Source organism: Halichoerus grypus, chromosome 2 (assembly GCF_964656455.1).
Source record: "Halichoerus grypus chromosome 2, mHalGry1.hap1.1, whole genome shotgun sequence".
Classification (NCBI taxonomy): Eukaryota; Metazoa; Chordata; class Mammalia; order Carnivora; family Phocidae; genus Halichoerus; species Halichoerus grypus.
Window position 1 is genome coordinate 194,919,646 of NC_135713.1, and position 17,029 is coordinate 194,936,674.

Below are 17,029 nucleotides of genomic sequence, written 5' to 3' on the forward strand. Positions count from 1 at the left end.
GGTGAGGAAATGGGCGGCTTCACGCCGGGGCCTCCCCAGGACCCACCTCTCCCTCAGCATGGGCCCATATCCCACCCAGAGAGAATCACAAGACCATAGATATTTGAGCTGGAAGGTCACTTCAGGTTTAACTACTCCAGATGCCTTGTTGTTTATAGGGACACTGAGGCACAGAGCTGCAGATTACTCTTTCTACTGCCTGGATGCCTCCCATCCCCGCAAAGCCCCCAGCCTGGGGCCTTGTGCTCACCCTGCCTTGCAGCCCCTACCCCATGACTCTCCCTCACCCTCAGCCTGCCCGGGAGAACCCAGGCTGAGGGCCTCCTCTCCCTGAGTCCAGACCTTCCCCAGCTCCTCCTGCTGCTTTTTGAATTTCTCCAGCATCTGCTGAAACTCTTCTTCTTTCTCCTGATCCTCGGCCAGGGTGGCCTCGTTCTGCTCTGCATACGCCATGGCCACCACCGCCAGGATCAGGTTAATGAGGTAGAAGGAGCCCAGGAAAATGATGACCACGAAGAAGATCATGTAGGTCTTGCCAGCAGCTCGAAGGGTCTGGGAGGAGGGGGAGAGGGAGAGGGAGCGTCCCATGGCCCCCTGCCTGCTTTCACCCACCACCCCTCTCCACACACCCACTGCCCAGATAGGTAGACAGGGAGGGTCGCTCACAGAGCCTGGCGATTTGAGGACCTTGAGGCAGGGGATAGCCACCCTTGGCAGGCTAAGCCACATTCTGGGGAGCTTCAAAATATACACTTGGGACCCAGACTTTCCTGGTCTCCTGGCTCAGAGAGCCCTGAGGACCTGAGACAGACATCTTGAGATCAGAGAGCCAGGATAAAAGAAAATAAAAAAAAAAAGTGGTCAACACGGGCTTTGGGGTCAACTTGAATCCTACCGTTGCTACCGTGCCTGGCATCTAATAAGAGCTCAACAAATAATAGTTGCCATTATTATTATTATCATTAATATCATCAGTGTTAGAAACATTACCAGGGACCAGAAGGCACTGCGGCTCCCGACGCAACCTGCCTACCATGCAAACAGTAGAAGCTAAATAATTGTGTAGGGGCAGGGTTGAATTTCTAAGCTACCCTACTGGTTGCTGTGAGGCCTGGGGGGTCTGTGCCAGGCCCAGATCTCAGCGCTTAAGGCGAAGGTGGCAAAGGAAGAGAAGGCTGTGGCCAGATGTGGGCAGGTCCCCAGTGTCAGAGGCCTCCGAGAAGCTGTCTGCAGGGGCGCTGAGGGGCGTCTCAGGGAGGAGGGGGCCTTGTGACAGGTCCGGCCATGCCCTGAGGAGGCTGTGGGGCTGGGGCCAGGTGGCGGTGGGGCTGCGAGCAGGGCGGGGGCAGTCGTACCAGCTGGAAGAGGTTCTCCCAGTAGTCCTGGGTCATGAGGCGGAAGAGGGCCAGGAAGGCCCAGCTGAACGTGTCGTAGCTGGTGTAGCCGTAGTTGGGGTTCCGCCCGGCCTTAATACACTCGTAACCCTCGGGGCAGTGCCTGTGGGTAAGACGGGCTGCTGGCTTTCGGGAGGGGAGAGAACTCCAGCCGAGCAAAAGATGGGGGGAATCCCAAGAGGAAAAATCCTGTAGTTCTGTCCACGTCCCCCAAACAGGGAAGGGTTCCATTCACGTCCACGGGTTTTCCTTACCTTCTCCTCCACCCCACGTCCTTGTCCCTAGTCAGCTCCCGGCTCCTGACACCCCTGGGACACCTCTTCCCAGCCCCCCGTATCACTCACCCAGCATCGCTGCTGTTCCCACAGAGCAGGGCGTCATTGGCACCCTCCAGGAAATAGAAGTTCCCTTTGGGAGTCAGAGGCCACAAAGGAGACGTGTCACCCACGTGGACACACTGTGGACACTCGCACTCACTGCACGCCTGGGGGCACATCTGTGTGCACCACATGCACCAAATGGAGGCTCTCTGGCTGCCCCTGTCCCTCCTTTAAGGTCTCTGGGTAGATGCACTCCAGGGAGCTCAGCTGCAAGCCGTGTCAGCTCAGCGCCTCGGGTGTGTGGCTGGGCGGTCGGGACGCAGCAGGGGCACAGAGAGCCGGCCAGCCGGTGTGTGCGCTTGCACGCAGCTACCGCACGTCTGCGTGGGACGCCCGACTGAGGGGTGAGCAGGTGGGGGGAGAGCTGGAATCCAGGGGCCAGGTTGAAGAAGGGGTACCTTTTCCTAATTAGCCAGAAGGCCTTGTATGGACTAACGGTGGCTGCGTGAAAACGTGTGGCTTGTGTGTGTGCCTGTGGAGTATGGGGTGTGACCAGATGAGTCCATGGGTGGCGGGTGGTGGCCCTGCCAGGGTGCCAGGAGGTCATGTTATGGGGGAAAATAAGGGATGTGTCGGTTAGGGAATGGGGACGATGGGCCGCTGCTTTTCATAGGGAAAGCCGGAGGATTTTCAAAGTCATGGGGCATTCATTGTCACGCTCACCCTTTGAGAAAGGCATTTTTTTGTTAAAGATTTTATTTATTTTTTTGAGAAAGAGGGCGCGTGCACGGGAGCATGCATGAGCAGAGGGGAGGGGGAGGGATAGAGTGGCAGACAGAGGGGTAGAAGCGGACTCCCTGCTGAGCAGGGAACCCCATGCGGGACTCGATCCCAGGACCCTGGGATCATGACCTGAGCCGAAGGCAGACGCTTCACCGACTGAGCCACCCAGGCGCCCGAGAAAGGCACTGTTGCCTCAGTTTTAGAGGTGAGGGTTCTGAGGGTTAGGGAGACCAAGTGACTTGTCAGAGGTTCCCCAAGCTGGTAAGCGATGGATTTAAGCTTCGGTGCCCCCTGCTGCTTATCCCGTGTGAGGGGCTGCCCTAGGGGCTGGGACAGATCCCCCTGGCCTCCCCAGCCTGCGCTCTTACCTTCGTCACTGATGTAGGCATCCCAGTCAAAGGTCGAGTTGCTGGCCCAGCTCTCATGGCTGTTCCACGTGTCGTTGCCGTTCCACGTGTTGTTGCCATTCCACGTGTCGTTGCCGTACCACATGTCGTTGCCATACCACGTGGTGTTGGTGTCATTGAAGGGCGGGGGCCAGCGCACGCACTTCTGCCGCAGGTTTCCCATGAAGAGCTGCAGCCCCACCAGCGCAAAGACACTCAGGCAGAAGACGGTGAGGATCATCACGTCCGACAGCTTTTTCACGGACTGGATCAGGGCCCCCACAATCGTCTTCAGCCCTGACCAGAGGGAGGGTGAGGGTAGGGGATTCGCAGGGTGAGAGCTCCCTCTCCTATCCCCTCAAGCCTTTCCTACACATCTCCTTCAAGACTTGATATATGAGGGGCACCACTTCCCTGAAGCCTCCCCAAATGAGCCCACCCCTCTCCCATCTCATCCTTGATGTGGAACCTTTGAATGGCCACAGAATCTCGGCCACTAGAAGAGTAAGCTATAAGGACTTTCCAGGTTGTTGCCTGACTTGTAGAGTAACACACAGGCCCATGGTGGAGTTGAATGTCACCAGGTCAACACTCCCAAACTGTGTTCTACACAACACTGATCTCCCCAGCTGTGCCCTTAAAAGAAGGGATTCGATAAATGTTTGGGAAAGGCTCAGTTCTAGATTCCGCTCTTGGAGCATGACTGTAGATTAGCCTATCAAAGGCTCTGACAAGTCCTGCAGAAACAAACACACACTTTAATACCACATTTTCTTAACTTACTTGACAACAGAACTCTTTTTCTTATAATGCCTATTAACACCCAAGGAACAGCAGCTCTGGACTGAGCTGGAGATCTTATTGCAACCTGCCCCTCTGGACAGACAAAGGCATAGAAACTCTTAAAGACTTCCAGGGATGGATTCCCATCATTTATGGAAGAGCTGTAACTTTCTTTGGGCCTAATCAGAGTGTCTCTCCCTTCCATATCAGTTCATTTCCTTTCCTTTTTTTTTAAGGTTTTATTTATTTATTTGACAGAGAGAGACATAGTGAGAGAGGGAACACAAGCAGGGGGAGCGGGTGAGGGAGAATCAGGCTTCCCACCGAGCAGGGAGCCCAATGTGGGGCTCGATCCCAGGACCCTGGGACCATGACCTGAGCCGAAGCAGACACTTAACTGACAGAGCCACCCAGGCACCCCAGTTCATTTCCTTTTCTTATCCTGATGTGGAAAACAGGGGCTCAGCAGCTGCCTTATCAAAACCCTCCAAGCTGGGAGGATGCTGGAAGCGTGGTGTTGAGGACCGTGGCCTTCACTCAGTGGCCAGAGAGCAGTATGGCCTTCGGAAAGCACTTCCTCCCCCAGGGCCTGTCAGGGTGTCACCTTCCTCAGCCACAGTTTGAGGGCATGGGACTAGGGGAAAAATGGTACTTTCTAGCACTCAGACCTAATCCCCCTCCTCCCAGGGCCCATCTCTTTTCAGACCATCTTTCTCTCCTTTCGTGAACCTTGTCCGGTTTCTCCACATGCTTTTTTGAGGATCTGGGTTTTCAGGATTCTATTTATTTCATGCTTCTTGCTGCATTACTTTGGAATTGCCCTGGCCTGATTGCTCAGTGGGTATGTGGCATGTTCCTTATTGAGCCCTCGGGGCCGGCACGTTCCATCACTCATTCCCTTTGTCTCTCTCGGGTGGAGTTCTCTGCTCTGCCCAGTCTGCTCATTTTATTTAACACACATCCATGCACATTTAATCCTCGTAACAGCCCAATGAGTGAGACTATTATTATGCACATTTTATAGAGGAGGAAACTGAGTCATAGGCAGGTTGAACCACTTGCCCGAAGTCCAAGTTAGGAAGTGGTGGAGATGAGACTTGAGCTCAGGAAGTCTGGCTCAGAGTCTGTGCTCTAACCACCTTGCTGTGCTGCCTCTCGGATGCCCAGCCTCCAGCCTCCAGCCCCTGCTCCTCCCTGGCCATGGGGCCCCCCCAACTGTGTCCAGGTTTTGGTGTGAGAGTGTTGTGACCCTGGGTCAGGCTCCTGGACCTGAGTGTCAGGTTCCAGGCCTGGGCATTGGTGGGGGGAGGCCCGCTGGCTCAGGCAGAGGGTCCCTGCACCTTCCCAGTACCTGGGATGACCGTGATGGTTTTCAGGGCCCGCAGCACCCGGAAGGTTCTCAGGGCTGAGATGTTGCCCAAGTCCACAAACTCCGTCAGGTACCTGGGCAGGGGGGTTGGGGTGAAGGCTGTGTCAGAGTCGGGAGTGGATGTGAGGGCAGAAATCACAGCTTCTCTAGGCCCGGAATGAGGATTGCTGAGGAATCCTTGTGGTTGGGGTAACCACAGGGGTTGGGGGGGAAGGTCAGGTCAGACCCCCCAAGGTTCCTCTTGGGTCCTGAGAGCTGGGGAAGACAGTGCAGGGGTTTTCCTGGGCGTGGGGGTGGCAAGGGTAGAGGCCTGTGGGATTGGGGCCCAGCCCTGTTGCCTGTGGCTGTACACGGCGTGTGGAGGCTCACGGAGGGGGCATCAGGAGAGCCTCCCCGCCAGACCCCAGCAATGGCAGCTCGCCGCACACCTGCCCGTCACCCCCACAGTCCGCCCCTCCCCGAGGGTCAGCCCACTCAGCTGCCCTCTTTGAGGCCTGGCCCCCTTCCCTCACCCTCCTCCACCTCAGGATCCCTCCAGGCCCTGCTCACGCCATGGTGATGACGCTGAAGTCCAGCCAGTTCCAGGGGTCCCGGAGGAATGTGAAGTTGTCAATGCAGAAGCCCCGGGCCAGCATCTTGATGAGGGACTCAAAGGTATAGATCCCCGTGAATGTGTACCTGGTCGGGAGAGTGTGCCCAGGGCCAGGGGTGGTGAGGATGGACCTCCCAGGAGGGAGGTCACAATAATGAAATATGCCACCCGGGGGGTTGAGGATATTGATGAGAGTGACAGTGTGCACCACCCTAGGGTCTTACGGTGTTGATGGGGGGGACAGTTGCAGTGTGTGTCTTCCTGGAAGTGCCACTTGGGGCATCCTTGGGGTGCAGACCCCTGGGGTGGGCTGTGTCCCAGACCGGGGCGGGGTGGGGGGAGGGGGCCTCCGAGAAGGAGGAGACTTACTCCACGTGCTTGGACCAGGAAGGCGGGTTGCTCATGGTCATGAACACACAGTTGGTCAGGATGGTGATCATGATGAACATGCTGAACAGCGTCAGGGGGAGGGTCAAGGAAAGTGAGGGAGCAGGTGGGGAGGGGAGGTGGGCGGAGGGCCTCCTCGCCTACAGCACCTGGCTTTGCCCGCCCCTAACCCCTTCTTGCCCCTGCACTCGCCCCACTTGGGCAGGATATGAGTGGATGAGCACTTTGATGGCGCAGCGTCTGATGATGCTGAAGGGGCTCAGCATGTAGAGGGCGGGCGTAGCAGAGAAGCGGAAGATGGCCTTGCCCTTGTTAAGGACGATGAAGGTCTGTGGCAGAGAGAGTGCTGTGAGGTCTAGGGACAGGCAGACAGACGGATGATGGACAGGCAGGGAGAAGAAACCCTACCGGGCCCAGACCTTCTTGTCGCTGTAGTAGGGGTCCAGGTCCTCCAGGGGGATGCCGATGACCTCCGGTGGGGGGTCCCCGTAGATGAGGGGCAGGTTCTTGCCGGCCTCCAGGTCGCTGCGCGGCTTTCTTTCAGACTCCTCGATCTCCATCTGCTTGTTCCGCTGCTGCCGGGCCTCCTCCTCCTGCACCCGCCGCTCTATGGCTGCCAGGGACTCCCGGGTGAAGGGGCGCAGGCTCTCAGGGCCCAGAGGCACCAGGGTGGGCAGAGATGAGCTGGCCATTCTCGCATCCTGGGCTCGGCGGCTGGGAGGGTGGCAGGTCGCCGGGGCGGCTGCAGTGTGCCGCCCCCCAGGTGCTTGGCGGCTCCCCCGCCCTGGGCCTGCTGTCTGCTACTCACCTCCTGCCTGCCCCGGGGCCAGGCCGGGGGGGTCAGCGCGCAAGGCCTGTCGGGACTGGGAGCTGTGCCTGCAGGGCCTGGGTGCTGGACACAAGAGCATCACCCCCGGGCCTGCACCACACTCTCCCCAGCAGGGGGTTGGCTGCCCTTGGGACCCACAGCAAACCCACCAGGTCCTCTTCGGTGCTGGGGACTTGGGGCCAACGCCCCAGTGCCCTCCACCGCTTCCTGGGCCCAAGCTCCGGAACTGTGCGGCGTCGGCCTGTGGGGACAGAGAGAACCACAGCTGGCTACGCTCAAGCGGCCTGAGGCCGGCAGCGAGGTGGACAGGACTCAAAGGTGACAGTGCAGGCGGCCCCAAGGATGGCTCAAGATGAAGGGCCTGGTGGGAGCAGCCTAAAGCAGGAAGGGCAGGTGGATTTCGTCTTAAGGGCTGACCCGGATCAGCTGCTGTGGGCTGCCTGGAACTGCGGGCAGACCCCATCGAGAAAGGAGAATGTAGCCAATCTGCCTGTATTTGCCATCCCTGGCCTGGAGGGAAGGGGAAAGAAAGATGTGGGGTGCGGGCCACCCTGTCCTGAGCCTTGGGGAAGCATGATGTTGGGCGAGGAGAGGGAAGAAGGAAGGGACCCAGGCTCTGCAGAGGGTCCCACCAGCTCCCTCCCACGGAACTTGTGGGATCTAACCCGTGCGCAAGCAGAGCGGCTGGAGCAAAAGGATGCAAGCTGTGTGTGTGGGGGGGGAGGGTGGGGGCATGTCAGGAGAGCCTACAGATGCCACTGCGGAAGAGGAGGACACAAAGGCAAGGTCATGGGGACAAAGGCATGGGAGTTTCAATGGCAGAGCAGGGCTAGAGGTCCCAGGGACTGTTTCTGGCTGGTGGTCCCTGTGTGGACTGGGTGGATAAAGGTGCACCCACCCGGAGCTTCGGAGGCCTGTGAGAACAGTGTGGACTGTCCCTTGGCCTCTCCTGACGGCCCCGCTGCTGCCCAGCCCTCCTGAGCCCATTCCCTGTGGAGGTGGTGGGTCACTTATCCACAAGGCCCTGAGGAATGACCCACATCAGCAGGCAGGCACAAGGGGACCACGGCAGCCCAGTCACCCGAGCCACTGCAAGGCCTACCCTCATAGACACCCCAGAGCCAGCTCTCCACCAAAGGGGCTCAGGCAGACCCCGTCAGAGGCTCCCAGGGCTACACTGGAGGGCGGCCCTTTCTCGGCGGGCGCAGACGCCTGCGCGGTGTCCCGCCCCGGCCAGCATGGCACTTCCCCGCGTTTGGTCAACAGGTGGGGAGGGCGGCCCAGGGAGAGGCCAGAGCCATTGGGCAGAGCCGGCCACGCCCCCTGCCTGGCGGCCCAGCTGCTCCCTACCATCACCCAGGGAGTCGTGTTTCCACGGGGATGACTCTGCTCATCCCTGCTGAGCCCGTCCCTCAGCTGCTCCTCCGCCCCGTCGTGGGCGTGGGAGCGCGTGTGTGCGAGAACACACATGTACACACACACACACACACACCCCATCCTACCCTGCCGCTGGCCACACACCTTCCCGCCTTCCTCCCATCTCCGGCCCCACAGACATGCCCATACACAAGACGGCCCTGCAGAGACCCCATGGCTGCTGGGCGCCCTCCCAGTTCACAGGCCTCGCTTGGCAACAATCCTCTGGCCTGATGCTGCCCACTCTGCCCTTCATGGGGCCCCAAGTGGGACGACGGAGAACCAGAGACAGTCTGGCTCCCCCCCAGCACTCGTGGAAGCTACACTGGCTGGAGTCCCTAGAGGCCCCCAGCGCACAGAATCTTCAAAGCTCTAAGGTCAGCAGTAATTCATGCCCTGCTTGCACGAGGGTCTGTTGATATCTGTCTCCCCCGCCAGACTCCACACAGCCTGGGGTTTGGGGTCACCACTGAATCTGGTGCCTGGCACGTTGGCACATGTCTGTTTAGAGATTGCTGCCCGGCCCCCGCCTCTCTTCCCTCCCCTGGGCTCTCCCCCCCGGGCTCCAGACCCACAGACGGCACCCGGCTGTGTGAACTCCTCCTGCTGAACCCAGCCGGCCCCAGGCAGACTCTGCATCTCCCCCTTCAAAATCTGCACTTCCTCCTAAATTCCTCTCCCACCCTCTTCACCGGCCTTGAAGCCCCTTCATGTCTGGATGTCTTGTTATGAGAGGGAGAAAGTGCTGTCCCTGGCTAGGCCAGTTGAGGCATGGTTTTGGCTGGTGGTATACCTGGTCCATTCCCAGGTCCAGCACCCACAAGGCTCTCCGTCCTTCAGGCTCTTGCTCCTTCATCGCCCCTCACCTGCTCTGTCCAGATCCCCCCCACCTGCCTCCCTACTTCCCACTGGGCTCCCCGGTAATCCACCATCCACATTTCTGAAATCACAAATCTGATCAAACCTGCGTTCTCCTTCAGTGGCTTCTTACTGCTTAGTAGCGTGTCCACACCCTTCCACCTGGCTCCCCAGGCTCGCCACGACCCCATCCCTACTTTATCACCCTCCCCTGCCCCGCACGTACCCACCGTCTGGCCGTGCCATCTCCATCCTCACAAATGGCCCAAGCTGTTTTACAACCCCCCCCACCCAGGCCTTTGCTTATGGTCTGCTTGCCTCCTGGGGCACCCCTCCTTTTTGTCACCCCAGAGAACTTTAATTTGTCTTTCTAGACTCAACCTACACAAGAACCACTACTTCCAGGAAGCCCTCCCTGGGCACCCTGGCTGAGTGGACTTCTCCTTTGTACCACCCAAGTACCTAATACTGAACAAAAGGGTTTTTTTTGTGTGTGTGTGTGTGTGTGTTTTTAAGATTTTAAGTAACTTTACCCCCAGTGTGGGGCTCGAACTCACAACCCTGAGATCACAAATCGCATGCTCTACCAACTGAGCCAGCCAGATGCCCATAAAAGGTTGTTGAATGAATGGATGAGTGAATGAATGAGAGGAGCCCTCCACCTTTGCCCCTTTCTCCTGTAAGCACACCCTGAATCTAAATCATGACCAGAGACCACATCTCCTCTGATATCCCCTCCCCTCACTTCCTACCTCTGAGCTCACAGTCAAGTGCCCGTTGCTGTGATCCTTGGGCTTCTTCTGGCCTTCACCCCTTGTCCCTGCACTTTCTCCCTCTCCAACAGAACCCTCTGACTTGCCCAGCTCAAGTATAAGTGCCATCATCACAATCCCTCCTCGAAAATATTCTCAACTCCGGCCTCCTCTCTCCTTCCATCGCACTCATCTGGGGAAACCGCAGCCCGCCCGTCCCAGTTGTGCCGTTCCTGGGTCAGCCCCGGCGCGGCTGGATGCTGCTAGAATAAAGGCTGGGCCGGGCTGGGGTCACAGTTGACGTCGTGGTTACAAACGCCATGTGTGCCCTCACTTTTGCCCTGGGGGTGCATGTTTCTCTGGCGGCTTCACTTCTCCACTTTGTGACAAAACCATCCCATGCCTTCTCTTCTTTCCTCCAACCCCCCACACTCCTCCCCAGGGTGCTCCCAGCCAGTGACTTTGCCTCAGCCTTCAATGAGAACATAGCATCACACCCCATTTCACTGACAAAACCATCTTCGCTGCCCCCTGCCCCCGCCATCCTGCTAAACGGAAGACGGGGAATCACCAAAGGCCAGGCCTTCCACGTGGGCTCGGCCCCGACCCCTCTTGCCTTCCCAAGGATCTCGTTCTCTAGTTATCGTCTCTCTACCACCGTGAACTTCTTCCTGTCTATGACCAGCCTCTCCTATCGTAATAATAATGGCGGTGGTGACAGAGACCGCCCTCCCAGCCTCACACCTCCCTTCATCTATTGCCCCATTTTTCTGTTTCCCTTCATGGAGAAACTTCTTAGAAAGTGTCTGCACCAGCTGTCTTTACTTCCTTACCTTTTGTTCACTCTCCAGCCCATTCCAACCTGGCTTCCATCCCCCCACTCAACTGAAACGGCTTTTGTCAAGTCACCGGCATCCTCTCTGCTGCCAAGTCTGCCGAACACGTTTCTGTCTTCACCTCCCTCAACCTCTCAGAAGCATTCAACCCAGTTGGCCGCAGCCCCCTTCTGGAAAGGCTCTATTCGCTCAGCCTCCATGAGAGCACGTCCATGGTTTCCCTCCTACCTCTCTGGCTGCCTCTTCTCAATTTCTTTGCTTGTTTCTCTTTCTCTGCCCAATCTCTAAAGTTTCTCAGGGCTCAGTCTGGGTCTGGATGGCATCATTCCTAGGACTGTAAATAGTGTTACAGGAATAGCATCACTTCTCCTTTGAACTCCAGACTGATGTATGCAATTGCCAACTGGACCACTCCATGTGGATAGCTAAGAGGTATCCCAACCTACAGTATCTGGGATGAAGCATTTGCACTCTTCAACTGTTCCAACCCATAGTCTTCCTCAACCCAGAAAATGTCCATCCATCCATCTGGTTGCTCCAGTCAAATATCAGGGTGCCTCCCTGAATGCTTTTTTCCCTCACCTTCTACATCCAGCCCATCCAAAGTTCCATTAATACCATCTCCAAAATATACATGACCTCCACCTTTTCCCCCTGGACCATATCACAATAATCTCTTGCAATAGCCTGTTTCCTGCTAACTGCTTTTGCCCTGGCCTCTGCAAATCCGTTCCATAGAGCAGCCAGTGATCTTTTAAAAACAAGAAACTAATCATGTTGTTTCTTCTGCTTAAATTTCTCCAGCAATTTCCTGTTGTGCTTAGAACAAAACCTAAATGTCTTACTGTGACCTACAAGGCCCAGGCGATCCAGTCCCTGCCTCCCTCTACACCCTTGTCTCCTGATTCCTCCCTGTTCCCTCTGCCCCAGGCCCGCTGACCTCTTTCCAGCTCCTGGACCACTGGGCTCATGCCTGCCTTTGGTCTTTACCTGGCCCTCTGCTCCCCTCCCTCTTCACCTGGCTCTTCCATCTCAGCCCCCAGTCAAGGCTCAAATGTCTCTTCTCCAAGTGGCTTTCTCCTTCTTCACTCTCTATCAGTCCCCTGTGTTTTCCTTGACATCATATGTCATCATTGGTAATTACTTAAACAAGTAATTTGCCTAATTTATTTGTCTGTGTCCTCCACTAGACTGAAATGCCAAGAGGGCAGGAGCTGTCTGTCTAGCTCACTATAGCCAGTCCTAGGACTGGGCACACAGTAGGCACTCAATACGTGTTTGCTGAAAGAATGAGTGGAGAAAGACTTGGATACAGACCTTTCCAGGCATAAAATGGATTCCTATACATTTCATTCATTCATCCATCCATCCATCCATCCATCAATCCATCCATCCTGTTTATAAGCCAGAAGCTGAGCTAGCCCTGAATAGGACACAAAGATGCACCAGTTGGTCATCCTGCTTTCTGAGAGCTGGCGGTTGGGGGAAGGTGGACATGGGCACATGTAACTATGATATGAGGAGAAAGCGATGCTTGCCCTAAAGAGGGGAGGTCATTGTGCTATGGGAGTTCAGATGGATGAATGGCTACTTCCAGGTCAGAGAAGGAAAGACGTGGCTTTTCAGTTGGGCCTCAAAGGATGCTTAAGTTATAAACACAGAGAAATGGAGGGGAAGAACACTCCAGGGAGAGGGGGCAGCCAGAGCAAAGACAGAGGCAGGACATAGGGAGCTGTAGTTATGACAGTCTTTGTGGGGCACAGAATCTATTCAGGGATTTGGGGAAGGTGGGCTGGGGGCTGGCCGTAGCCTTGATTGGCAGGCCTGGGAGTCTGGACTTCACCCTGCAGCCTTGGAGAGCCCCTTGCAGGGGCAGTGGGTTGAGATAAGACCACAGTTAGCTGGCATGTATGTTCCTTCTGCCCACCCTTTCAATAGACAGGACAAGCTATATTGTTTGCAGTGGACACCAGTGGAGGAGTGAAAGGTTGTTGGGGATGTGTGCATGGTGGCTTCCTGGCAGGGACAAGCACAACAATGCCCCATATCATGGGTTAGGTGTCATGCTGGTACATCTCCACGTGGCTCTTCCAGCTACAGCCTGGAGTAATGGGGGCCAGCGTGACAGCGTGAACCTTCCTTCCACCAGCCAGAGATCAGACTCTGGCCTCCACCCTCAGTCTGTTCTTCAGATGTGGCAACTGAGGCAAACTCTTCCCACTGAATTGAAGAATGTTGGAGTTGCAGGGACTCAAGAGATCAAGGAGTCCAACGCCCTGATTTCACAGATGGGGAACCTGAGGCCCAGAGAGGAGCAGCAACTCCCCCCAGATCATACATTTATTCATTCAACAAACATTTCTTGAGCACCTGCTCTGCGCTGGGCTCTGTTCTAGGAGCCACAATATAGCACTGGCAAACCCCCTGTCCTCACTGAGCTTGCATTCCAGAGGGAGGAGGGAGATAATAAATAGGGAAGCAAATAAGATAATTTTAGAGAGTGATAAATGAGAGGCCATGCCAAGAATAAAACCCAGCTCCCTGAGCACCAGGGCCAGAGCCCATTTAGTAAGTGAGAAGCCCCAACGGAACCCGCATTGAAACGGAACTTTGGGGCGGAAGTGGTGAGTAAAGTCAGGCCATCTTGGGGGCCTGGAAGTGGTGAGCAGACAGAGATGAGGGTGGGGGAAGGAGGGTCAGGAGTTGGGGAGCCAGGCTGGGGCCAGCTGTCCATAGGCAGGGAGCCGAGAGTAAGGACGCTGGAGGGTGAGGCGGCTCTTCTCTGGAGCAGGTCCAGCCCAGCATTGTCTTTCTCTGTGGGGCTGCCAGATTGGAACACCCAATTCCAGACATAGTCTGACCACAGAGAGAGGCCTTTTCTCCCTGGCCTAGACACCCTTTGTATTCATTCATCCCAAGATAGTATTCACTCTTTCAGCAGCCTACTCATAAGGTGAAATTTGCAATCACTCCTGGATCTTTTCCTCATGAACTATAGTCAAATTAGATCTTCCCTATCCTATAAATTGTGCAATTGATTTTTCCCTTTTAAATCCAGGTGGACCCCAAACAAAATATTAGCAAATCAAATCTAGCAGTGTATAAAAAGCAGTATAACTACAACCAAGTGGGATTTATCCCAAGTATGCAAGGCAGGTTCAACATTAGAAAATCAGTTAACATAATCCATCACATCAAAAGGTTAAAGAAGAAAAATCATATGATCATATCAAGAGATGCAGAAAAAGAATTTGACAAAATCCAATACCCATTCATGATAAAACAACAACAGTAACAACAACTCCGTAAACTAGGATTAGTAGAGAGCTTCCTCAGCCTGATAAAGAACATTTGTAAAAAACCTACAGCTAACATAGTACTTAATGATGAGAAACTAGAAGTTTTCCACTAAGATCAGGAACAAGGCAAGGATGTTGCCTCTTACCACTCCTTTCCAAAATCATATTGGAAGTCCTAGCTAATGCAATAAGATAAGAAAAGGAAATAAAAGGTATACTGATTGGAAAGGAAGAAATAAAACTGTCTTTGTTCACAGATGACATGATTATCTATGTACAAAATCCAAAAGAATTGACAAAAAAAAACAAAAACCAAACCAAACCAAACTTGAAACTAATAATGGTTTCAGGATGCAAGGCTAATATAAATCCAGGTGTTGGACTTTACATTCTACAAGTTCCTCTTATTCATTGCGCCTCTTCACTTCTAGTCTTTTGTGAAAGCCTGTTGGATCTTGATTTTTCCTCTCAGTTCAACACCTTCACAGCTGGGTGTCTTCGATCATGACTGTCCCAAATTATTGGCCAAACATGGCTCAGGATAGACGTCACTACCACCATCCCCCCCACCACATGCTTCTAGAACCTTCTCTCCTAGGAAAACATGCTTTCAAAGACAGTCCTTTAAACATCCAGAAACCCACCTAACTGCACTTGCATGGGGCTGGAATCCTCCAAGAAATGTCAGCCATGCCATACCAGCCCGAGATATAAAAGCCACTATGAGAAACTCTCCTGGAAGATTGAGAATGGATGTGACCTGTCCCTTGCAGCCTTCCTTGCTCACTCTAGGGCCCATCCCTCTGGACGCAGAGGTAGCTTTCTGGCCTTGCTCAGGCCCCAATCATCGGGCCTCTTGCCAACCAAGCATGCCATTCATCTGCAGCAGAGCTGCAGTCCAGGGTCAGGCTGTTTTGGTTCTCTGTGGATTGGAAGCCAGATTACTTCAGAGCTCCATGTGGCCAGTGGAGACCCCTCCTTAAGCTTCACCTGCAGTGGGGGCTCAGACTCAGAACTTTCTGGGAGACTGGAAGAGATCAAACCTTTTCTATCCTGGCCAAAGACAGCACCGGGCATCCGGGTGGCCTACTTCCCAAATTCCTGCATTCCCATTGTGGCCCTGCTCCAAGAATGCAAAATGGATCCCCATGCCCCCTAGTTATAAATCTCAAGTCACAGCTTTTTCTCAGCTGGGGCAGTCTGGGGGTGGGGATGGGAAAGGGGTAGCTGTGTTGTTTCTCTGCCAGCACTTAGAGCTGAGGTGTTGGCAGGCCAGGGCCCTGGAGGAAGTCACCCCGGGTGCCCTCCCCTCCTGATCTAACACTCTGCAGAGGAAATCTGCTCCAAGAGGTCTTGGAGGGAGGCCTAGAGCTGGGAGTGGAAACCTCCGGACATTCAGGAGCCCCAAGAGTTCCGGAAACAATCAGGGGCACATGAGGGGTGCTCCAGGACAAGGGGTGGGCTAATGATGATCACGCTTTCCATATGGGGCTCACTGGACCAAAACATGCCTCCCCTTTTCTTAGGCACCTGAATCAACCAGCCTAATAATGTGTCCGCCGCAAGGGTTAAGTATGATAGTGGTGACCACATTTATTTTGTACTTACTGTATGCCAACTTTGTTTTCTTGTTCAGGATATGTCAGCAGCCCCTCCCCCCACAATCAGATCCATTCTCTGCCAACCCCCAACGGCTCTCAAAAAACATCAGTTAGTTTTTGCCAACCTGCCTCCTCCTCTCAAACCTGACTCTTTGCCTTCACCCAGAGTGTTTCTCGTTGGCTTGGGGCCCGATGAAATAAAAAACCCACAAATGGGAAATAAATCCTCAAATGGGCTGTGTTTGGGTTTTGTGAACTGTGCCCCCTTCCTTCCAACCCCTCTCAGTTCATCTGTTGACGGCCCTGGAAGCCTTTTCTCCCTAGAAGCAAAGGCCCACGAGTGGCTTTCCCCTCCCAAGACTGAGCCTCAAATCAAAGGAATTCATCTTAAGATGTAGAATTCCGACCTCAGTCAGCATGGGGAAGAGTCTATTAGGAGAGAAGGAGGTTGGTTCCTCCGGCCCCCAAATTTCACCCCTTCACCCGGCATGCTGACATGCATAGGCCCTTGAGGCGGAGGCTGAAGAATTATTTCTTGAAGAAAAGCAGTCATGGATATGTTCATTTGGTGCTTACTGAGTGCCTGGCACCGCTCCAGGCTCAGCCTCCCAGCTGACAAGCGGCAGAGGCAGGATTTGAATGCAGCTCTCTGAGGCAAATCCACGTGCCTACTCCTACAAACGCTGCCTCCCCACCCCAGCCCTCTGGGGGACTGGGCTGGCCTGACCCTCACCTCTCTGTCCTCTTCAAAAGGCAGACCAGGGTCCTTGGGCCAAACCCCTAAAACACACCAGCTGGGGTGGGCGTCTGGCAGGCCCTGGCAGGACTAGACTTGGGCCTCCTGGGGCCGTATGTGTTGAGAATCGTGGGAGTGAGGGCTACAAGTCAACAACTTGGTAAAGAGACTTTCTTTTATACCAGTCGACCCTCATGGACCCCCTAAGGCCCTCTGCAGCCCACTTGTACACACACACACACACATACACACACACACTGCTTCTATGAGTCATTTCCCAGCTGCTCCAAAGGGTGGAGAGGCTGATTAGTTCCACGCAGGCCTGAGGCTTCCTGCCCTCTGCTAGCTCGGCTCTCTCTAAGGAGCCCTCAAGCATGACCACCAGGGTTCTATGGATGCCACCCCTCACACTTGTGCATGCACGCCCTCTCCTGTACACATCTGGCCTACCTCACCCCCTGCACGCAGGGCTGCTTCCCCTGCCCTGCCTGTTCCTACCTCCAGTCTGCCCTGGGAGATACCTCTGCCACCGTGCTCTTCTTATGGTCTCCCAGACCATGGCAGACAGGCTCTTTCCCTGCCATGGGTCCACCAAGAAGGTGACAGGAAGTCTGTTCAAAACCCATCAGAGCCCACCTGGCTCCCCGTTTCCTCCCTCAACCCCCAGCCATCCAGGTAAGGTGGGCTT

General features: G+C 55.0%; 1 protein-coding gene across 1 annotated transcript in view; it reads right to left on the bottom strand.

Moving 5' to 3' along the window:
- The window catches only part of SCN4A (sodium voltage-gated channel alpha subunit 4), a 28,294-nt gene extending 21,588 nt beyond the window's left edge, over nucleotides 1–6,706 (bottom strand). The window contains exons 1-9 of the mRNA XM_036116166.2: nucleotides 6,434–6,706; nucleotides 6,225–6,343; nucleotides 5,997–6,086; nucleotides 5,585–5,713; nucleotides 5,018–5,109; nucleotides 2,866–3,180; nucleotides 1,739–1,802; nucleotides 1,356–1,497; nucleotides 343–552 (exon numbers count right to left, since the gene is read on the bottom strand). Of these exons, the coding sequence (XP_035972059.1) occupies nucleotides 343–552; nucleotides 1,356–1,497; nucleotides 1,739–1,802; nucleotides 2,866–3,180; nucleotides 5,018–5,109; nucleotides 5,585–5,713; nucleotides 5,997–6,086; nucleotides 6,225–6,343; nucleotides 6,434–6,706 (1,434 nt within the window). The remainder of the gene's footprint in view (nucleotides 1–342; nucleotides 553–1,355; nucleotides 1,498–1,738; nucleotides 1,803–2,865; nucleotides 3,181–5,017; nucleotides 5,110–5,584; nucleotides 5,714–5,996; nucleotides 6,087–6,224; nucleotides 6,344–6,433) is intronic.
- Between the last annotated feature and the right edge of the window lie 10,323 nt (nucleotides 6,707–17,029).